The 24,452-nt window shown below is 46.1% G+C and overlaps 1 protein-coding gene across 4 annotated transcripts in view; it reads right to left on the reverse strand.

Moving 5' to 3' along the window:
• LOC147701486 (oxysterols receptor LXR-beta-like) overlaps window positions 1-24,452 on the reverse strand; it is a 319,523-nt gene that overhangs the window by 170,787 nt on the left and 124,284 nt on the right. For all 4 annotated transcript variants that reach the window (XM_086930165.1, XM_086930162.1, XM_086930166.1 and 1 more), the window contains one exon: window positions 103-256. In XM_086930165.1, the coding sequence (XP_086786291.1) occupies window positions 103-142 (40 nt within the window). In that variant the 5' untranslated portion in view covers window positions 143-256. The remainder of the gene's footprint in view (window positions 1-102; window positions 257-24,452) is intronic.

The raw sequence follows: 24,452 nt of genomic DNA on the forward strand, positions 1-24,452 counted from the left end.
ACCGCACCATAAACTGAACAACTATAGATCAGTAGGGAACAGTGCACGGTCAAACCAGCCTGAAGTATTTATGGGAGTCTGCATTTCCAAGTGGGCTCTTACCAATCGAAACATCAGGCTTGTTGGCAGCCACGACTGACATATTGCTCACGGTACCGTCAGCATCCTCCAGCAGGGGTGGTGAAGCATGGGCAGCAGAGTTCGGAGGGGGCTGCCACTGGTTTGAAATTGGAGATCATTTTCACAGCAATTCAAGCTATGTGAGAAGAGAACAGCATGAGGTTAAGATGAGAAAAAATATTTGAAAAACTCATGATGCATTGGTTGCACTTGTTCAGCATATGCAGAAATGGGTTCGATGCCACCAAAAAAAAAAAAAAAGAGACTTGTATGTTTTGAACATTGGAAACACTGGCCTCCATGGGCTCACAAGAGTTAGGGAGAACACCCTCAGACCTTGCAGACCAGGTCTTCTTCTGTACCCAAGCATCACTGACACGAGCATGCGACTATTTGGTTGCCATGTGTAGAAGTGATCCCGTGGAGACCACCATTCACCACGGTGAGAAATGAAATATGCAACCCTGTAGGTTCCTTTGATCTATATATGCTATGAAATATAAAGGATATATCTAATCCCTCTACAATGAGTGAGTGCAATAGAGGAACTATGGGTGCCTTGGCTTGCTGGTGGCCTTTTAATTTGGGCAAATTTCGGAATTGCTAGGAACAAAACCTTACTAACAGGGATGTACTATCAAATCGCTGTTTAAATTAAAATACAAACTGCACCTGCCAAGATAAAGTATTGGTGTTTTGTCTGATTTGGCTGTTCACTTGAATGAGGTGAGCAAGTAACGGTTGCTGAGTGAACTGGTCTGTTTTTTTGTGTTTGACTAGGCCTGGAAATACTACCCCATACAACGTGGACCACAATTCCATTTAGAAGCAACAGAGGGTCACTGCTAACGGAGGTGGGCTCTGTAGAACCTCGAGGTATGCAATGTTGAGGGGAGTTTGTTTTATTATGGGGTGAGTAACACGCGGGAGTCAGTGGGTGACTTCCTAGTTCTAGGGTGGTTAAGCTGCCTTGCTACTGAAACAAACCACATACCCATGCCTATTTGTGGAGTACTTTAGTCCTGGATTGCCACATTAAGCAAGCACACTATGCACCGCACTGTCCCTAAACTGCACTATTTCCCACAAAGCTTGGCAGCACCACAAGATACAAAGCACGTATAGCATTAAACAACCACAGCCCATGAGCCTCCTTCTTCCCAGAAGATACTATCTCCTGCTCAGGGAAGGAGAAGTTGGTGTCCGAGTGCTGGATGCGCATCTGTAAGTCTATACTGCACTGTATAAGAACCAGAACCAAGCAATGAGTCCCAGCAGTTTGGTCATTTACTGTCAACTTCCGGATAACCATTCTTCAGAAACCAAAATCCTGCCTGCCAGCCTCAGTCATCTCTGGAGTTTGATGCCTGTGCAAGTATCTGTTTGGAGTACTGCATGCGCTTCTACCAGCTGCCTGACCTGCACTAGAAGACAGGGCCGGGCTGCCTATAGAGCCACCTGACAGTGTCAGTAGGGTTGGTCTGACAGGTCAGTGTGTGGGCCCTTTTTAGGTCGAGCCTAGCGCACGGCACACGTGCTGCTCTAGAAAAACGAGCTCTTTGAATCACTGGACTTCTCACACGCTTGTGCGCGTGTTTTTTTGTGTGCATTTTTTCTATTGGACTTTGCATGCGTCTTTATAATAAGACTGCACGCAATTGGGAAAAGGCCGGTGCATGTCCCACCTTTCCCAGTAAATGTATCCGCCATAGCCTACGGCTTGCGGTTACGAGCAGGGACGCCATGTGTTCGGGGTCATGTCACCATCTGTTTTTAATTAGTGCATTCGCCTCACTCGCCCCAGCTTCTCTCTTGTGCCATTCTTTGCTTTTAGGGAAATGTTTACTCCCAGACATTTTGCTCTTGGGAGCCAGCAGCAGCGTGCAGGCTGGCATCTGTTTTGGGGCAGGTTTCATTTCCAGACCTTGGCGCTTTCATTAGAAGGTGCACCCCCTCCACTCAACCTCCACAGGAGTGTGCTTACATTTTCTCTATAACACAAAGGAACAGAAACTAAATAAATTACAGTGACATCTTACTTGTAAGTGGAATCATCAGCACCGTCTAATGAGCAGGCCTTGGTCAGCGCCTCACAGGAGATTACAGATAAGCTTATGTCCATCCACACTACTTTCAAATGACTCCAGACTACAGTGTCAAGTTGAAAGTGAATGGTATAGCCGTGTCTGAACTGGGGTGGCAGAGTGGGCTAAAGAACGGTGATGGATTAAACCCAGATCTTTTGACTGGGTGTGAGTTTTTGATTGATTCATATGCTCCGTCCATCACCACCCCCTTTTGTACCGCTTTTGGCCGCCATAAGTGTGGCAGGGTATGCTCAGACATGAGTCCCTTGCTCACTTTGCCACTTGATTCAGGCAAGCCGGGCTGAAGACGGCTGGAATGCCAGAAACCGGTCCTTGTTTCCGGTCCAGGGAAGACATGGCTTGGCAGTTCGGGCTGGACTGTTCCCATGAGGCACAGGGTCAGACTGATTTGCATATAGCCGTGTCTGAACTGGGGTGGCAGAGTGGGCTAAAGAACGGTGATGGATTAAACCCAGATCTTTTGACTGGGTGTGAGTTTTTGATTGATTCATATGCTCCGTCCATCACCACCCCCTTTTATACCGAAGTTGAAAGTGAAAACCTTGCATTTTAGCCACTGCTTCTCAAGAAACAACTGCAGCACGAAAATACCGACAATAAGCCAGACTCAGTTGGCCTGCCCGGTCCGCTCTCGTCAAAGTCGATTCTGTTGGCTAAGTGGGTTGACGCTTACACCCTATTTATCTTATGTTTGACCTCACGACCGCAGGTTCGAACCCCAGCTTGTCTGCTCAGCCTTTCATCCTCTAGAGGCAGACAAACTAATTAACATTCATTTGGTTGGCAATAAACATCCGTTACTCGGCAACAAGATGCAGCATACTCCAGCCCACCTTCACTTGCACACTGGGATAACTCACTTTCACCTCCTTTCATTTCGGCTCCTGATTTTCTCTACTGTGCTCGCTTTCTGATTTGGTACTGGCATTATATAATGCAATCTTAACTTTAAGGTAAGCACCCTATTAATTTGATGTTTGACCTCACAACCGCAGGTTCGAACCCCAGCGCGTCTGCTCAGCCTTTCATCCTACCGGAGGGCGACGAACCAATTAACATTCATTTGGTTGGCAATAAACATCTGTTACTGGGCACCAAGATGCAGCATACTCCAGCACCGCCTTCACTTGCACACTGGGATAACTCACTTTCGCCTCCTTTCAATTCGGCTCCTGATTTTCTCTACTCTGCTCGTCTTCTGATTTGCTACTGCCATTAAATAATGCAATCTTAACTGATCTTTTTGCTCCCCCACCTCAGAAATCTGCAAGCATTTCTCCTTTCATTCCTTTTTATTTTTTGCTTTATGTAGCGCAAAAAAGTGCATTAGCCCTGGCTGGGTCATCGTGCTTTTTAAAATTAGTTTTAGCCACACTGCAAACCATCTACGCTGCGGTACAGCATGGCATCAAAACATTGCCAAAGTCAATGCTCTCATAGGCGAGACATATTTACTTTGTTAAATGCTGGTTTTCTTTCACTGCTGCTGTCAATGTATATATGCTGAACCTCATGTCATCACACCAATTCTCAATAGCTAAAAAGTTTATTAAGACGTAGTTTATAAAACAAAATTACTCATAAAATACATAATGACACTTCTAAAAATCAGTATTAAAGCAAACATTTGCAAAGCCAATAGGTTTCGCCTATGCAAGACCCATTGCCGTTTCAATGTTGTTTAAAGATTTGGCCCTGCAGAGCTGTTTGCTGTGCAACATGGCGGAAAGCAGTGTAGAGAAAAGACAGGGCAAGCAACAACGAAATGAGGTGACAATGCACTCTTATGGAGTGCTACCCTAGAAAGTATAAAACAAGCACTTGCAATCCAATAGATCTCGCATCTGAGACCAATTGGCTTTGTTAATGTTTTTAGTCATATTGGACAGCATCACAGCTGTTGTGCAGCAGGGTGAAAAAAGACATAATGACAACACTATCACTTCCTTTTGCAGCACGTGCATGCGTACAATACACATGCACGTACTTGCATGGGGCACTGCTATGTTTTTATTAACAGCTCTGTGATGGATTATTACATTAAAAAATGGATGATCTATTTGCAGGAGGGAGTGAAGCAAAACGGAGGGTGGTGAGAAGCAACAAGTAGGAAAGAACATGGGTGAACAAGAGCAACGTGGAGTGTGGGGTAGAAGCACATGAAGAAAGACTGCAAAGTGGAGGGCAGGGGGCAGATGTACAAGGGCAAGAGAGCAATACAAGTTTGGATGGTGGGAGAGAAACATAGAGAGAAAATGGGGGGAATAAAAGCTCACTAAGGAAGCAGCTGGAAATCACATGCATGCTCAAGGAGGGCTTAAACAAAAAGAAAAAACGAGTTCCCTAAAAGTGAGCAGAGGACGCACAGAAGCCAGCCAATCAAAGATAGGACTAGTGGATATGCTTAAGGGCAGGGACAATCACAAATCAGAGAAAAACAAGCATTTACAATGCAATGGTCTCTTCTTTGTTAAAGTTAGAGCTATTGGCATTGCACATGACATTTTTGTTCATGTTTTTAAAACATATATATATATATATATATATATATATATATATATATATATATATCAATATATATATATATATATATATATATATATATATATATATATATATATATATATATATATCAAGGCTCAACTCCTTTTCAATTTCAACGAAAAGAAAGGCAGCACTCCCGGGATTTCAGCACAGATGAGTATTTATTTTCAAGACAGACGCGTTTCGGGAAAACTCCCTTCCTCGGTGTCAAACATTTACGCTTTGCGTGGCGCCATTTTTAAACCTGTTTCTGGACCAAAAGGTAAAACACAAACAAAGGACAACCATACATCATTTTGGAAGCGCCATTTGTAAGTGTAGTGTGGTTATGGTTGACATATTTTCTTACAACAACAAATTACATAGTTGTCTATTACTTTATCTAGCCGTGGATCGGCAATCGCGACCCAATCGAGTCGCAAATTGTTCCTGTATGATATTTACAAAAAGGAAGAAAACAATCGCTTTTAGGGGACATATTCCACTGACCAGTGTTTCAGTGTCTTGGAAAAAATCTTTCTAAGGGACTAACATTTTACCCTCAATGAGATGTTCCATTTTACATAAGTGTAATTGGGATACTCATAACTGCTCACGATCAAGCCGTGGATCGGCTATTGCAACCCTATAAGGGTTGCCTAGTCCATTGCGTTACGATTGTGGTCCTCCCCCCATTAATTAGAAACACATTTAAATGCACAGGAATACTTTCACAAATTGGTCCAGGTCCTGAGTAAACAATTGTAAATGCAATAAACCGCATCCTAAAGGTGGAGATATGAAAAACACTCAAACTGTACTTAATCATGAAAACTGACATAAGTGCTTATCTTATAGCAAAATATAGTGCAGAACATTGATCATCACGTAAACATTATAGCTATACACACTTAGATTGCATGAGATACATTCATTGCCTGACTCAAATTGTGTTCATTCAACCCAGATGTACTGACATTTCTTCACTGCTGTTAAGGCCTTCCGGGGCCTTCGACTGTAGGTCTACTATATACCGGGATTCCAGTCTCCCAAGCCTCAGTAATTTATCACCTCCCCTAGAACTTTCAGGGACACAGTCCAGACAAAAATATTGAAGCTGATTCCTGTCGCTTTTATGTTTAATTGCGAAATGTCGAGCAACTGGATAAGTAAAATCCTTGCTCGCAATTGCCCTCATATGTTCGAGGATTCACAACTTGACTGGATTGATCGTACTCCCTATGTAAATGAGTATATACATAAATGGCATTGTCATTTACAATTAAAATAAACAAAGAGAATCCACAGGTGGGTGTGTCCCTACAATGGTGGGGAGCACACACCAAAAGGACCCTTGGTGTCATGCTTCATCATTGGGGTCTTCGCACCCCTCTACGGGATGCAGCATGCTGCTACCTACGACTACGCGGGAGCACTTTTTCAAAATTACTATGTGTGGTGCACGTGAGGTATTTATAAAAGTGAGTGAGTGGTGGGGTTCGAAGTGACTTAAGTGATAGTTTAAAAAGTACTTGGCACGTGGGGTAAACTAAAAAAAAATGTATGGGCCCCCGGGCTGGTACTGTTAAAAAGGGTGACTTTTGAGGTTTTATGTAGTGCAATGTACATAACCTCGTGTGTGCATCAACATGTTTCGGAGTGGAACTCCTTCAGGACGGGGTGCACAAATCAGACCTTACTCACGTTTTTTTTACAAAAAGACTATTTTACAGAAAAGTGATATTTTAAGACAAGGCTAATATGTGCCTAGTTTCTTGTCATGAAGGTTTCTGCAATTAGCGAACCTGGGGAAAGAACACAAAGAAAAAAGGGGATAATATATACTTGTATAGTGATTCACTATATCCAATTACTCCTGGTTCAGTGACCTAGGAAAAAAGGTGTATGGGAAACAGCTACTAGACAAGATTTGTCATCCTAATAGTGAATAGTGAAGGTGCCCCCTGTAAAAAAAGGACGAAGACAGGACATACAAAACACTGAACACAAAACACACGCTCTATTTTGCTTAACCTTTACAGTTCTAGGGACCTATCATTCTGAGGAAAATGATAAAGATGTATTTAGTGCATACTTGCTACCATAATCTGGTTTGCATCATGAGCCTCCTAACGTTGGGGGACTGTTGTGCTATTATGCACCCTGAAAAGTAAGGTATAATGCAATGCTCAGATCGCTTACTTACAGAGTTGATGTTCTGCACGCCGTTACCAGCTATTGTGCTCAGTTTTTTTTTTGTTTGAATATGTTTTATTGAGGACATAGCATAAGAATATCACACATTACAACCATTCAAATGAGACAGTTGGAAGTATTATCTTATCAGGCATCACGAAAATTATATATAACATTCATAGTACATAACGTAACAGTCTTATGCCCTAGGTGTCAGTGCTGGAAGTAAGGAATCATAGTAGTATTACAGTAACTCCTCATTTTTCCAATATGAGCGCATGCTCATTATCTCCACTGAGTGCTGTGCTAGTATTAATGAGACTGACGGTTCTATCCTGTTAGATTCACAACAGTTATTATACAGTCATGCCTCTACTCGTAATGCACTATCATGCCCAACAATGATATGTTGCAGTGACTTTATCCCCGATTATAACTGAGTGTGGCATTATGTGTGTACTCCTACAGACAGGCCTCTCGGGGCGTCCACATCGTATTATGCGGTTTTGTCCCTAGTATGTCCTGTAAGTCTAATATGCGGGATGTCCACGTGACCTCCGTCACGTGTGGCAATAGGCACTACTAGTGACATTTCGAGTCTGTCTCAGTGTTCGACTACTGGGCAACCATGACGTCCTGATATCAATTCTTTGCTTATCGTCCAACTGGGGCAGTTCGGGGGAAAAACCAGGAATGAGAACTGAACAGACGGAAGGGAGAGGGACAAATAGAAGGAAATTCGGGGTGAGGCTCCCTGCCAAGCTGGAGAACAAGTCATAAAAAAAAGGGGGGGGGAATAGTAAAGGGGCTTAAGAGGAGGGAGGGATTAGAACGAGGGGGGTACGCTATCTAGACATGTCTGGCATGGTGTAAGAGTGAGTGTCGTGTCTGTGAGTCACGGTGTGGGCGGGTTTGTGTATGTTGATGTTTAACAGTCAGGGAGGGCAGCTCGCCTCGGGGTAGGGGGCAGGGCACGGTGGTTCCCCAGGCAGCGCATCTCGGGGGGGACCTCTCGGCTTGGGGTGTCAGCAAAGAAGGGGCAGCAGTCATGTTGTGGATGCAGTCTAGCAGTTCCCCTCCCCGTTGCATCTTATTATCTGGTCCTTCACTTTTATGGCGCTACTGTCAAGTGAGGACTAGCAGGGATGGGCGGTGGTTGGACACTGTCTTGTTCAGTGTATGCCTGGCGGAAAGTCCGCAGGATGTCTCCCCACAGCTGCACTATAGGTATGGCTGTCAGACCCGCTGTTTCCTCTCTGTGTAGGGTCACCTCCTACGCCATCGCCCAGTTATGAAAAGAGGTGTACCAATGACGGAGTTGCGGTGGGTCCGCGTGTTTCCAACGCTTTGTGATTAGTCAATTGGCGGTGATAAGGCCTAAGTCCCAGAATCTGGAGTGGACTTTGTTGTGCTTCGTTCTCCTAAACAACCAGAGTACATAGGCCTCCCATGTGTGTGGTAGTTCCACCCCGACCCCCTTAGTCAGTAGTGCGGTCACTGTTAGCCAATAAGTATGTAATCCGGGGCAGACCCAGAACATGTGTAGTATATCTGCACCTATCAGGGAGCAGCGCGGGCATTCCGATGTGCCGATATCAAAATATTTGTTTATTCTGTCCGGTGACAGATACGCCCTATGTACAATGTAAAGTTGAATGATCTTGAATCTGGAGTTACGGGGGATGTTGCTTGGTCCCTCCAGGATCCTTTCCCACTCCTTGTCCGACCAGTCCCTGCTTCCAGTGAGTGAGATGAAGCACAGAGGGCGCTAGAGAGTGGTAACTGAGCAGCAGGAGCGGCGGCGAGCAGCGGCAGAGGGAGGAGACGGAGAACGCTGTGGTGTGCGGCGTGCGGCGCACGGCAAGCAGGAACGCCGCCGCCGCCGCCGGGACCCGAGATCAGATCCGAGATCCGAGATCTGAAAGGCCGATTGAAAGGCCGTAACCCGGGAGCCGGACCCCGGACCCGCCGCCACCCCCAGCCATCGTCACAGCCGCCGCTACAGCCCACAGCGGCGGCGAGGAGAACGAGGCGAGGCGAGGAGAACAGGAAGAACGCGGCGGTGGCGGCACGCGGAATGCAGGGATGCGGTAAGCGGAGACCTGCACCTTTACTGCACTGCACCTGCACCTCACCGCCGCACCGCACCGCCAATCACCACGCCAATTGCCACGCCAATTGCCACATTTGCCCACATATTTACTTGCCCCTCCCCCGGCGTCAAGCGAAAGATAGCCGGCTGTAGAGCAACAGCAAACAGCGGCAGCCGTAGCAAACAGTGGCAGCAAATAGCGGCCAATTAACCACAAGTGCACAAGCACAAGTGCACAAGTGCAGCAGCAGCAGTAAGCGAGCAGCCTACCAGCCTACCAGCCTACCAACCCACCAACTCACCAATTTAAAGCGGCCAAGCAGCCAAGGCGAAAATCAGCGCTAGGCGTGAGGCGCGAGGACCCTTCTTGCAGCCGGCGGATCCCACTGAAAAGCGAGTGGCAAGAAGCAAGAGGCGACGCCAAGAAGAGCAACGCAGCCCCCCCACCGCCTGTACCCCTCTGAGCGGACTTTGCCCAGGTCCTCGCCTGGGGGCCTTGGCCTCCTCCAATCGAGTAGCAGTAACCCAGGAGCCGGCAAATCACCTAAGCCACCTAAGCCAACCTTAAAATGAGGACCAGAAACTCTACTCTAATCCAACCCCAGGAGAAGCCCCGGCCGCACAGCTCTGCCAAGAGAAGGAAGGCGAAGCTATTTTACCCTCCAGTATTAGAGCTAGGGGGACCTTACCAAGGCCCAGGGCCCTGGGATGAGGAACATGCAGGGGGAGCAGGAGCGACTGGAGCAACTCCAACCTTCCCGGGACAAGACATCGATTTCATCGTGGAACTGCCGTCTCCTTCCCTCCCAGCCCACCCCCCATCTGACATCAGGGGGAAGCCCCCTAGCACCCCGAACCCAAACATGCTCAAGCCCAGGCTCAGCATTAAAGACCGCTCAAACTGTCCCGCCGGGAACAGAGACATAAGAAGTTTTTTGAATCCCAAAACATCCTCCACCCCCACTTGTTCCAGTTCTTCGGACAGCTTGCTCGCTATCAAAGTAACAGAGGAAGAAGAATTGAACTTAACACTTGCAAGCCCTCGGGCAAACAGGATACCTCTCTCACCAACAATACTTACCCTCCAGAGTGGCATGCGCCCCAAACCTTTGATACTGGATATGGAGGCACTTGGGCCCACCCAACCAAACATCACAGCCCAGACCCTTCCCCCTTCAGTGGACTGCCAGCGGAGTAGCCCTTCCGCAGCTACAGCGAGTATATATGTCACTTCAGACAGCTCCCATGCCGACAAGAGAGGAGCCACAACCCCCCCCACCATACCAATGCACACAGAATTGTTCTATGACTCGCCGGCCATTGAGGAAGGTGTAACCCGACAATTATTCGACAGGACCCCAAAACACCTACTGAACTTACCTAGACCGGATCCCCAAGAAGATGATAAAACGGCCCCATCCCTGCCCTCGGATAGCGGCCCTGTAAATACTAACCATCTATCATCAATCAGTGAAGCCCTTGTCTCAATGACCGGCGCAGCGATAATGCACGAGGACAAGCTTGATGTGCAGATCAAAATTCTACAAATAGTGGCAAATCTGATATCGGGGATAGACTCAAAACTGGACAACTTGAACGCCCTGATACGCAGAGCGCAGGACAGCACACAATTCAAACAAGAGTCATGCAGTTGCAGTCCGATTCTGCATAGTCTAGAAACACTCCCAAATATTATGACCACTCTAATAGAGGACCTCAAGGGTGAAGCAAATAAAAAAAAACGGTTTGAAGAGTATGCCTTCAATTACACAGGGTCCCGCCAGGGCACACTCCACGGATAACAGCCCGGCCATCCCCCGCCCAAGCAGCTCGGAAAAGCCAGCACCCTTGGCCTCGCCCTCCGCTGGCGGCACAAGATTGACCCTGACGAAGGCTGAAAGTCAGGTCCTTCAACCAACCTTCAAGCCGTCCAGCCCAGAGTCACAAAACCGGTCAAGAAAAAACAAGAAAAAACTAAGAAAACTCAACAAGGAGAAGAAAAATAACGCATACGCCACCAGCGTTATTCACAATTGGTTACGACCCAATAAGCAGCCTACCCTGGCAGCCCCCATTCTTACAGCAGAAGTCGCAGGATCATCAACCGAAAACTTACACACCTCCACTTTAGCCCAGGACCCAAGCTTGCTAGCTCCGCCCCTGGCTTCTCAATCCGCGACAGCGCCAATAACACAAAAACATGCGCATGAATCGCAGGCAACCAATCATGATGAAGCCACGCAACACCTGCAGGAGCCTCGCCAAACCAGATCTGAGAACCCAGCGCAAACCAAAGCGAAGCAATAGCCCCCGATAACCCAAAAACTATCAATGTCACTGACGTAAATAATTAATTTACTCTCTTAATTTCTATGCAGGTAAGTACTTAATCAATAATAACTCAATCGGAATGAAAGAAAACAGAGTCCGTGGTGTTAGAGTTTCTAAGGGTTTTATTCCTCATAAAGGAATCAGGATATCATGTTCTGACCACCACAGGGGTGTCAGAAGGGATAGAGCGCTGAACTTTATTGATAATACATAGCTTATATACTTGATTTACACCATAGGAATCAATGTAAGAGGCGTAACAGCTGAGAGAGGACAAGATAACAGTATACACGTGGTGCTAGTACATCATCAAGAGGCGTAAACTAGGCGTGAACCAGAGGTGTGTGCTAGAAACGTCACTGATAGGTGACGCAAGTGGGTGGCACCAAGGGGTGGTGCTAACAGAATGTTGCAATGTCAGCAGAAATCGGAAGCTTGGATGCGCGCGCAGCTGCATGACGTGTGATTGACGGGGTGCAGGGGACTTGACATTTACACTGATGGAAAGAGACAGAAGTCTGGCATGTCAGATCAACTTGTACTTCTATCATATCTGATATCTGATGTTTAGGAACTAGACTATCTGGACGGAAAGGTCTCTAGGGCAGAAGCTATTCTATGCTAACTGTGGATGCGTGTATAAGCGCCTGAGTGTCTACATGTGAAGCGTGGGGCTCGGGGCCTTCCATGGAAGCATGGCAACAGAGGCTGTGATTTACTTGCGTTAAGACAGGTCGGCCCTTTGGCTCTGCAGCTGGAGAGGATGTTTACAGGATCTAGTAGGCAGGAATGCATTCTCGAGGAGCGGAACAGATAACTCGAAGGTTATAGTCAGTCTTGGCAGAAAGCAGGCTGAGCTGAGCGCGAGGGGCCGCGCTGAAAATAGGACAGAGTTCACGGGTACAGAGGTAGCCTGGGCAGAGTCAGGAGCCACAAAAGAGGTTCAGATGGCAGGAATTCAGGGCCTACTCTTGCTAGAGCAGGAAAAATACGAAAAGAGCACTACAAAAAGACGGTGGCATAGCATACTTAGGAACGGACTATATAATCCATTCATGGTGGATCTGAAAGAGGACATGTTAACGTTGGACGCAAATGTATTTGCGTCTTCATAGCTGGCACAGGAGGGAAGTTACATGCACTTGAAGCTGGTACATGGAGTCGGTGGGGTACGCGCTAGGGAACACAACATGGCCAAAATTTAATTTTCCTCATTCCCTCCTTGTTCCCTACGGACCCTTCATGAAATATCGATCCTCATGAATCGATCAGTCTGTTCTTGTAACATCATTTGTTCTTCTTTCTTTCGGTTACGTTTTGAGTGAAAACTGGAATGTTCAATACAAGAGGTGGCACACAGTCCACAAATCGCTGGCCCGCACTGCAGGCACAGGCAGCAACTGAATACTAGGACTAGGCCAATGCCTAGGAAGGATAGGATCTTCAATCCCCAAGCTGTTAACGTTGTCCAGAACCAACCGGACCAAGTCCAGGTGCCTGGATTCTGATGTATCTGATTTGCAATTTTATGAAGACGGGTGATAGCTTGATATACAGATGGTGCATTTTGTGGAATGAAAACACAGCAGCTTGACCCGATGACCTTACAGGCTCCACCTCTATCTGCCAAGATGACGTCAATTACAAGACGATTCTGAAGGACAACAACCCGCATAGCGGACTGCTCTTCTGTTAAGTTACCTAAGGCGGAGGTAGTTTCATTTACTACGGCTTCAAGTGTTCTAGTTAATCTGCGTATTAATTTACTATTCTGGACAGGGCCTAAAAAGAAAAAGAATCCTTTATTAAAATCGGTGTACTGTTCCCATGCCGTTTCTGTGTAATCGACAAGTGGGATATCTCTTCTGGGTCTATTCTTTACTAGATTGCTATTTCTGTGGTAATCAGGAGGAGCTAGAAAAACAGGTGGCAGAAGGAATGCAATGTAGCAGGTACCATCCCAATCTGGAGGTAGACGAATGTATGCGGTATGACCACAAACAAAGTAGGAATGACTGATAGCTTTGAAAGATGATTTTCCATGATCACTGAATTCGACCACAGTAGTGCATTTACTATGACCTAAGTGTACTAAACCTTTCTTCTTGATACATAATTCACCAGTGACTGGCAGTACTGACATAATAGGTAGAACTGGTGTGGCTTCGGATTCGACAGTAAGAATCATAAGGCTAATTGTATAATTACCTAATCCATACACTTCATTTTCTAGATCAGTTCCTATTCTAGTGGGGAGTCCCTCCTTATCCGGGTAACAGACGTCTAGTAGGACCAAGTTCAGGTTTCCCCAAACCCAACCCCCATCGAAGACAGCAATGTCGGGATCTAAAGAATTAATTATTTTGAACCATGCTCCGCAGGAGCCATTGTGAGAGAACGGGTACGGAAAGAGAGGCAGAGCTCCCTTGTAATTCTGGTAGGGAGGGAGTCGGCCACATATCCAGCAATTTGTAGCATTGTTAGTTTGATGAGAATGATGTAACATACTAATGAATGTATTGTTGCGCAGCGCGAGTCTGTAGGAAAGCTCATGAGGAGGTAACTCACTAAAAGTGTGTTCAGCAGAGACATTGTAAGCAGATTGTTCACGCTTGAAAATAGGATAGTAGATAGGTAATAAGATGCTAGCAATAATAATTAAAACACTGAGAATAAACATTATTATTAGTGTCACTATGCAGTGACTAGGGAGTGATTTGCAATATGTACGTTTCTTTGCTTCTCTCTCTCTATCTCGATCTAGGGGATACATGTCAGAAACTATTTAACCGATTCACCTAGGGGAGGACTTAAACAATTAAACTGTCTGACTTGCTAGATCGTAATTTCATGCGGTATTGTTCTTGAGGAGTCTTTTCTCGTTTGGATTCGGTAAAGTCTTTGGTAACACAGTCTTTGGTGGGGGTGGGTGTGTCTTGTTCCGGTTTCAGTCCTGGGAATGTTTTGATATGGCTTAGGTGGACCCACCCCTTTCTGCCTTCCAATTTGACTGCGGTCCTTGTAGTAAGAAGAACGGTCTTCGGAGACTTCCAGCGGGGCTCCAACGGACTTTTTCTGTCGAAGTTGCGGACGAGGACAGTATCCCCGGGGCGGACGTCATGCGGCTTCACATCAGTGTTGTCAGGGAAGGCTGCGGCAACCTGTGAACGACATGATTGGAGTGCAGACATCAAGGAGGCAAGGTAATCTGTCAACATATTAGAATCAACATCAGTAATCTTTTTAGGAATGGGCGTCCCCCACATATTCGGTGGTCTGCCAAAGACCACCTCGTACGGGGATAGCCCTGATCTCGAATGGGCGACCATTCTCATATAGAATAGTGCCACCGGCAGGGCGACTATCCAGTCGACCCCTTTTTCCTGACATATTTTGGCAAGGCGGATCTTTAATGTCTGATTATGCCTTTCTACAAGGCCTGCTGCTTCTGGATGTCGGACACAATGGAACTTCCACTGGTATCCCAGTAACAAGGAAACTTGTTTCATTAATTCGGATGAGAATGGCTGACCGTTATCTGAGTACACGACACGAGGCATGCCGTATCGTGGGAAAAATTCACGAACCAACTGTTTGGCAGTGGTCGGAGCAGTGTAATCTGGGACTGGGTATGCTTCGGTTCAGCGGGACAGAGCACAGACAACTACGAGAACATATTTAAATCCTCGACAACGGTCCATCTGGATATAATCCATCTGGAGGACTTCAAAAGGGTGATCGGGAGGATGAAATCCACCTTGCTCTACAGGGACGCTTTTACCTGGATTGAACTGACAACAGATCATGCAAGTACGCACTTTCTGTTTTGCTGCTGCTCGTAGGTGTTTATTGTTCCAGAGATTTTGTAAACTGTCTAGCATTGCTTTCTCTCCTAGATGTGCAGGACTATGTGCTGTATTTATCATGACTTGAACCATAGAGTCAGGGAGAAACCATGTAGATTTTCCCTTCGTCATCCAACCTTGATCTGTCTGGATCCCTCCTAGTTCGATCCATTTCTTTATTTCTTCTGGAGTGGCATGTGTCTGAATGTCAATAACATCTAGTGTGGGATCTCTAACTGTCATACAGTTTGTCGGATCTGTTGTCTTTGTTGTGTCAGTTGTCTGAGTGTGAGTCAGTGCTGTATGTTTTGCTGTCTGATCTGCCAGGTCGTTACCCTGGGAAACAGAATCTGTGGCTTTAGTGTGTGCTTTACACTTCATGACTGAAATGGCTGAAGGCAGATGTATTGCTTCTAACAGTGCTTGAATGAGAGGACCATGCTGTATCTTTGTACCATGAGAGGTCAGAAAACCTCTTTCTTGCCAGAGCATGCCGAAGTCGTGTACGACTCCGAACGCATAACGGGAATCTGTGTATATGTTGACATTTCTGTTCTTGGCTAGAATACAGGCTCGGGTCAGAGCGATGAGCTCTGCCGCTTGAGCAGACAATGTATCAATACGGTGTGTTTCTTTAACTTCAGTTTCAGTGGTCACGGCATACGCGGCCACTAACTCTCCTGTACTTGTTCTCATGCATGAACCATCCACATAAAGTGTCAGGTCTGGATTTGTCAATGGAACATCTGTTAAATCTCGTCTGGGCTTTGTTACTGCATTAATGATCTCTATGCAATCATGTGGATCTGGATCTATCATAACTGTAGGTAACAGTGTTGCTGGGTTCAAGATACTGCAGCGCCTGATTTCTATGTGTGGCTGGAATAATGTCAATTCGTAACCTGTCAGTCGTGCTATAGTCAAGTGTTGAGTCTGGGTTCTGTTTAACAGAACCTCTACAGAATGTGGAACTTGTACTGTTAACTGATGACCTAAAACAATTGAGTCGCTTTGTCTGATTGCTAACGCTGTTGCTGCTACTGACTTTAAACATGCAGGGAGTGCCTGTGCTACTGAATCCAATGTACTTGAAAAATAAGCGCAAGGCTTATGTGAACCTGCTTGATCTTGAGTGAGGACAGACAACGCTGTACCGTCACGTTCTGTAACAAAAAGTGTAAACGGTTTGCTGTAACATGGTGTTGCTAAAACTGGCGCTTGGCATAAAGCTTTCTTTAATTCCTCAAAGGCTTGTGTATGTTCCTGAGTCCAAGGGAGGACAGTCGAAGTCGCTGCCTCCTGTGTCGTTAACTGGATGAGTGGTTTAGCTAGAAATGCATATTGAGGAATCCATTGTCTGCAGTACGAGGTGAGGCCTATGAAGGCCCGCACTTCCTTTTGTGTCTGGGGTCGTGGCATGTTTATAATTAACTGAATGCGATCGGGAGTGAGCTGTCTCCCCACTTTGGACAGCAAGTGACCCAAGTACACAACTTGCTGAACACAGAATTGTAGCTTCGAAGGAGACACCTTGTGTCCCTTGTCGGCCAGGAAATGCAAAACTGTCAGAGATGCTTCTTCACATTCGGGCTCACTTCGTGCGGTGATCAGTAGATCATCGACGTATTGCAGTAAAGCGGTATTAACTGGCATTTGAATACAATCTAGTTGTCTTTTCAGTGCTTGACTATAGATGCTGGGGCTTTCTGTAAATCCTTGAGGTGCGCGGGAAAATTTGAAACTTCGTCCATTTAAACTGAATCCGAAGAGATATTGGCTCTCCGGGTCAATAGGTACACTGAAGAAAGCGTTCTTGAGATCGATTACAGTAAAGAACGTTGCTTCTGAATCAATAGCAGTCAATAGGGAGGAGATATCGGGGACCACAGGATACTGTGGTACAATACATTTATTCAGTTCTCGAAGGTCAATCACCAGCCGATATACTGGCGGTGCATTGCGGTCTGTACGTTTAAGAATTGGAATGATGGGTGAATTACAGATATTGGAGTCGGTCTCTACGACCACTCCCTGGGCAATAAGCTCTTCAATTATTTTCAGTAAAGCCACTACAGCATCGGGCGGTAACTTGTATTGTCTGATTCTGGGTAAAACAACTCCTGTCTTGAGTGTGACACGATATGGAGTGATATGCATACAACCTACATCAGCTGGGCCTTTTGCCCATAAGTGATCTGGTACATTTTTCAATCTGACATCAAAGTCACGTAGAACATAATGACCCTTGAAATCCCGTAGAAAGAGTCTGACTCCCTCTGGGGAACAGCATATTATAGCTCCTAGAGCCTTCAGTGTTTTAATTCCTAACAGATTTTCTGGACATGATTTCGTAAGCAACAAATCTGTAACTCGAGATAATGGACCCACAGCTAGTGGTACTGGTTCCGATACTTCATTTACAATAGGCTGTCCTGAAAAACCAAGGGAAACATTCTGTGAGCCTGAGAGGGGTGCCCCTGGGACTTCATTGTGACTTATTGTAGTGCGACTTGCCCCTGTGTCAATTAAAAACTTTCTGTCTTTTCCTAATACGTGACTGTGTACATAAGGACCTTCTTGATCTACAGGAATCTCAATAAGAGGCAAATCACTTTCCCTCCCTAGGCTGTTTCATGTATAACGCTGATAATCTGGATATGCTGACTGGGCATACTGGTACATCTGTTGTGATACTTGCCGAGTTGCGGCAGCGGGCTGTGTCTGAGCATGCTGTGGCTGCGGTACGGCTACTGTCTGTACCGTATGGGACTGATCATGCATAGGCTGTGTATTCTGCATTGGCTGTTCGTTCTGTGAGGTCTGTTGATGACCCTGTTCATGTCTAGGCGGACGCGGTCTTTCTTTAGTTTTACCTGTCTCGATGTTATGTTTCAGGACTGGACATTCATGTACGTAGTGACCTGGCTGCTTGCAATAATTACATGTCCCTTTAACGGGAGCGGCAGAATGATTGGTCTGGGCCCCACCTTTTCTATGACCGTCGGCTGGAATCGTCTGAGCTACTAACATTTTCATTTTCGTGTCTTTCATACGTTTCTGTTCCTGATCTTGTTCTTCCCTAATTCTGTTCTGGTGATATTGTAACATTTGTAACATCTGAGATGGCGTATTTGCCTGCCAAGTACTTTCAACTTTGTACACTCTATTTTTGACTAATGGTAGGGCATTCTCTACTAATTTTGTTACAAAAAGGTGCGGATATGACTCACTACTAGTTTTTAGACCACTATTTATGATGAAACATTTCTCGAATCTTGAATAAAAGTCACTAGTATCTTCATCTTGTTTCTGTTTACAGGACGAGATTGCGTCCCAATCTTCCTTTCTTGTTGTCAATAATCTTGGCAAAACCTGTACTATTAAACCTGGTAATGCTTTAGTCTTGTCCCCAAGGCCTACCCCTGGGACTCGTTTGCTTTCTTCGTCTTCTATTTCTGCCCATGCTATCTTTGACTCTCCTACCTCCCAATCCTTCTCCTTTAATTTTTCGTAAATGCCCGTGGGCAACAGTACTTTTAACATTTTCATAATATCATCATACGTGTAATCTCCCATCAGTAACATGTCTTTAAGCTCTCTATGAAAACCTGCAGGGTCTTTATCATGGCACGGAACTAATTTCTTCATTTCTAACAGTTCTAACTTAGTCAGTGGTGTGTGAACATACACACGCTTCAAGCGTTGGTCCTCACCCATAACTGGGTGTACTTCTCGTAAGGGGTTCTGACTTTCAATGCCACCACCGCATTGCATGTGGTACATTTTCCTTTCTGGAGGCGGGGCGGGAACATATTCGGGACTTATGAAGGTGTTATACTTACGTCGTTGTTCTAGAATTATTTGTATTAATTTGGTACTAAAACCTCTCCATCTATCCATGAGTAGTGCTTCTAATGTTTCATGTAAGGGACCTGGGTCAGAATGATGGTTTCTGAACTTGATGAGGAGGTGCTGAATCATGTATACACCTGCTATTTTCTGCTCTTCCGGGGAAAGGTTCAGGAATGTCTGTACTAACGTGTCATCATTATACATGTCTGGGTTTTCGGCCCATAACACGGCTGACCGGGCTAGTTCCTGTTCATCCATAGAATTGAGTACATGGTACCCCACTCGGTCTCGAAGCCTTTTATCAGTTTCCTGGAACTGATGTTCAGAAGAATTCGGATTTGTTAAAGCAGAGAAAAGAACTCTCTTGCTTTCTGGACGGACACCTTTCCTAAGGTAGGCTCCCCTACCTACATATGCTATAGTATCTGTAGACCTTCCTGGTGCGTCATGTTCATCTTCCTCCTCGGAGGAAGCTTTATCATTCTCTTCCTGGTGTGCAGTCAATACTGCCTTTCTAATTTTCTGGGACATACTGGCTATGCAAGCCCCTTTATCATGCTTTCCTTCGGCTATATTTTGACCCCACTTGTTTAATGCGTCTAATTCACTTTGATCTGTCCCGGGCCTGTCTCGTTCTCTTATTACACAATTTATGAAAAATCGTAATATCTGTGCTTGAATGTCAACTTTCTGTTTATGCATGGCAGCTTTGACACTGTCGGGGTCTTTCCCGGTCTGTATAAACTTATATATTCTGTCGAGAAGTTCCTGCATTCCTACATAGCATAACAAGCTATCGGCGGCAGATCTTAATCGTAGTGATGCTAATATCATTAAATCGTCTTTTCCGGGTACTGGATCATATCTGCAAACTGACATCTTCTCTTTAAATGCTTCAAGCCGGGATAAGTGGGGAGACTGGAAAGGATTCTGCGTGTCCCTTAAGTTTAATCTGTGTGTCGGTGGCGGGGTCTGTAGACCCGCTGTCGCACCTCCTGAGGCGGATGCTTGAGCATTATCTCTCCGCGGAGTCTGGATCTGAGTCTGAATTTGTCGTTTAGTAAGATCAGGTAGGACTGGTTTCGGTAGGTCTGTTTTGAGTACGGGAAGTGGCGGAGCTATCGGAACAGAGGAGGTCTGTCGCGGTACCGGCGGAACATTATCTGGGGGCGCAGTGCCACCCCCATCCCTGTCAGTAGGCAGGGCACGAACAGGCAGATTGGTATAAGCTGGTGCTACATCCTCTAGATACGAATTCAGGAATATGTCTTTAGTAGTTTTATGCATTACTTTAGTTGGAACTAATGGTGTCGGTAAGTTTTTCGGTATCTCTGATTCAGTTTCAGATGTGCCATCTGCTGCAAGATACATACCGTTTACAAGATTATTTCGGGCACGGTCTATTTGTTCTGTTTTTACTCGGATCCCTTCAGTAACTAATTCGTTTTCCTGTTCTTTATCTGATTCTTTAAGTCTATCCTCTCTACGGAGTGCTTTGTCAGCACGCTTACGTGATTCCTTACGCCAAAATTCTATGGCGTCCTTCTGAGATTGTCTAGCTTTCTTTTTCCATAATGCTTCTTCTACCCTCATGATGCACTCGGCATCCCACGTTCCGGTAACAGGCCATCTGTGTCTTTCGTCTAGGTGCTTGGTGTAATCGGCCCATAAATCTAGATATAATATGGCATCTATGCCGTGTTTCTGGTACATAAAATTGCCTGGAGTGTCCCTAGGGGGGATAGGAATTTCTTCCTCCAGTAACCCTTTCCTAGTTCCTATCTGTTTTAACTTGTTGAAGAACGGCATCTTGTTTACTTATTACTGAACGCTAGAACTTTATTCCTTAATACTCCTGACAGCTAGATTATACGAGGAACACAATAATACACGTTTACACAGTCACATTCATACCACAACATTAATCACATAAAAACATTGAAAACATAGATAACTACCCCCCTATACTGTATGTACTGCTCAACAGTACGGATACACTGGTGTAACAGTGCAAAAATTCGGAATACTTGATATACTGCTAAACAGTACAGATACACTGCCTAAAAACAGTGCAGACCGGACTTGCGTACCCAAACCCGTCTAGATACGACCCAGCAATGGTACTCACCGGGAAGCACGGAAACAGAAGGCCTCGGAAAACTCGACTGGACTCGACTCGGAACTTCGGAAAACTTCGGGAAATTTCGGAAAACTTCGGAAAACTTCGGAAAACTGGTGGGCCTCTTCACACCTCGGACCTTGCTTCTTTCGGCTGGGCTCTGGTCGGGATCCTCCGCACTCCTCACCGCCTCGTCTGGGCACTGATCGCAGTCTTCGTCACCTCCGTGGGTCAGAGGGAGATGCAGGAAATCCTGCCAGTACACGTGTGTTCCGTCTAACTGATGGCAGGGGGCAGAGTTTGCAACGCACCAACCGGCGCGTGAGGTGGGGGAGGGGTCCCTATTCGGGCGCCAAAATGACGTAAATAATTAATTTACTCTCTTAATTTCTATGCAGGTAAGTACTTAATCAATAATAACTCAATCGGAATGAAAGAAAACAGAGTCCGTGGTGTTAGAGTTTCTAAGGGTTTTATTCCTCATAAAGGAATCAGGATATCATGTTCTGACCACCACAGGGGTGTCAGAAGGGATAGAGCGCTGAACTTTATTGATAATACATAGCTTATATACTTGATTTACACCATAGGAATCAATGTAAGAGGCGTAACAGCTGAGAGAGGACAAGATAACAGTATACACGTGGTGCTAGTACATCATCAAGAGGCGTAAACTAGGCGTGAACCAGAGGTGTGTGCTAGAAACGTCACTGATAGGTGACGCAAGTGGGTGGCACCAAGGGGTGGTGCTAACAGAATGTTGCAATGTCAGCAGAAATCGGAAGCTTGGATGCGCGCGCAGCTGCATGACGTGTGATTGACGGGGTGCAGGGGACTTGACATTTACACTGATGGAAAGAGACAGAAGTCTGGCATGTCAGATCAACTTGTACTTCTATCATATCTGATATCTGATGTTTAGGAACTAGACTATCTGGACGGAAAGGTCTCTAGGGCAGAAGCTATTCTATGCTAACTGTGGATGCGTGTATAAGCGCCTGAGTGTCTACATGTGAAGCGTGGGGCTCGGGGACTTCCATGGAAGCATGGCAACAGAGGCTGTGATTTACTTGCGTTAAGACAGGTCGGCCCTTTGGCTCTGCAGCTGGAGAGGATGTTTACAGGATCTAGTAGGCAGGAATGCATTCTCGAGGAGCGGAACAGATAACTCGAAGGTTATAGTCAGTCTTGGCAGAAAGCAGGCTGAGCTGAGCGCGAGGGGCCGCGCTGAAAATAGGACAGAGTTCACGGGTACAGAGGTAGCCTGGGCAGAGTCAGGAGCCACAAAAGAGGTTCAGATGGCAGGAATTCAGGGCCTACTCTTGCTAGAGCAGGAAAAATACGAAAAGAGCACTACAAAAAGACGGTGGCATAGCATACTTAGGAACGGACTATATAATCCATTCATGGTGGATCTGAAAGAGGACATGTTAACGTTGGACGCAAATGTATTTGCGTCTTCATAGCTGGCACAGGAGGGAAGTTACATGCACTTGAAGCTGGTACATGGAGTCGGTGGGGTACGCGCTAGGGAACACAACATGGCCAAAATTTAATTTTCCTCATTACCATCGGAGACTCTCAGAGTGCCCCCAATGGGCCAACTCCCTTTAAATCGGAGCAAGCCGTCGATAGGCAATGGAATAAGTATTGCTCCTCCAGCACAACGCCCATGGAGGCACCTCAAGCGACAATAGGACCAAACCAGCAGACAAACTCACCTGCCCGGCTCGAAGATGACACCCCCAATCAAAATCCAGGGCAAAATTTGGCTTAAAGAGGCCATTCCAAGCCAAGCAAATGCAGAGGACCGGAAAATACTGTTATATCCAGAATACACCTCTCAAGGAAAATGGGACATCCTGAACCGAAGTAATCTCTTAACACTTTGCGCAAACCTGCCGGGACTGGAAGGTATAAAAACCAAAGACATCGAAACCATCTCTTTCCTGCCCCCAGATGCAGAAGAAAACAAGCATTTACAATGCAACGGTCTCGCCTTTGCAAAGGTTAGAGCTATTGGCATTGTAAATGACAATTTTTTTATGTATGTGTTTGTTTTGAAAACAGATAAATAAATGGCATTGTCATTTATAATGCTAATAGCTTAATCTCTCGCAAATGTGAGACCTATTGCATGTGCAACCACACACACACACACAGAGCCACACAAAGAGCACACACACACACACATAGATGTGGTGGAAGTGGATCTGGTGGATGTGGGGGTGTTGGATGTGTTGGTGGTGGATGATGTGGTGGTGGATGTGGTGGTGGTGGATGTGGTGGTGGTGGATGTGGTGGTGGTGGATGTGGTGGTGGTGGATGTGGTGGTGGTGGATGTGGTGGTGGTGGTGTGGTGGTTGATGTGGTGGTGGTGGATGTGGTGGTGGATGTGGTGGTGGTGGATGTGGTGGTGGATGTGGTGGTGGTGGATGTGGATGTGGTGGATGTGGTGGATGTGGATGTGGTGGTGGTGGTGGTGGATGTGGTCGTGGATGTGGTGGATGTGGTGGTGGATGTGGTGGGTGTGGTGGTGGATGTGGCGGTGATGGATGTGGATGTGGTGGTGGTGGATGTGGTGGTGGTGGATGTGGTGGTGGTGGATGTGGTGGTGGTGGATGTGGTGGTGGTGGATGTGGTGGTGGTGGATGTGGTGGTGGTGGATGTGGTGGTGGTGGATGTGGTGGTGGTGGATGTGGTGGTGGTGGATGTGGTGGTGGTGGATGTGGTAGTGGTGGATGTGGTGGTGGATGTGGTAGTGGTGGATATGGTGATGGTGTTGGATGTGGTGGTGGTGGACGTGGTGGTGGTGGACGCTGTGGTGGTGGCTGTGGTGGTGAATGTGGTGGTGAATGTGGTGGTGAATGTGGTGGTGAATGTGGTGGTGAATGTGGTGGTGTTGGATGTAGTGGATGTGGTGGTGGATGTGGATGTGGTGGTGGTGGTGGTGCTTTTAATTACTTAAAGTCCCGCCATACATTGACAACAATGTGCATGTCGAGTGGGTTGTCCGCTGAAAGTTTACTTCCCAGACTATTAACAATAACAGAGCCTGTCGCCCTCATTGAAATAGGCACGTGCTGGTGGCAGTAACAAAGCCACCTGCCCGTAAAAACTGAAAGCCACTGGTTTTAAACCCAACACATATTTAACCTCCCAGACACCTACAGCCATTAACCGTGCAATATTTACAGCAGCCTATTTTTCCATGATCTCAAGGGAGGGTTTGCCACAGAAAAGATTGTTTGTTTTCCCTATTGGTT

The sequence above is a fragment of the Lissotriton vulgaris genome, chromosome 7 (assembly GCF_964263255.1).
Source record: "Lissotriton vulgaris chromosome 7, aLisVul1.2, whole genome shotgun sequence".
Classification (NCBI taxonomy): Eukaryota; Metazoa; Chordata; class Amphibia; order Caudata; family Salamandridae; genus Lissotriton; species Lissotriton vulgaris.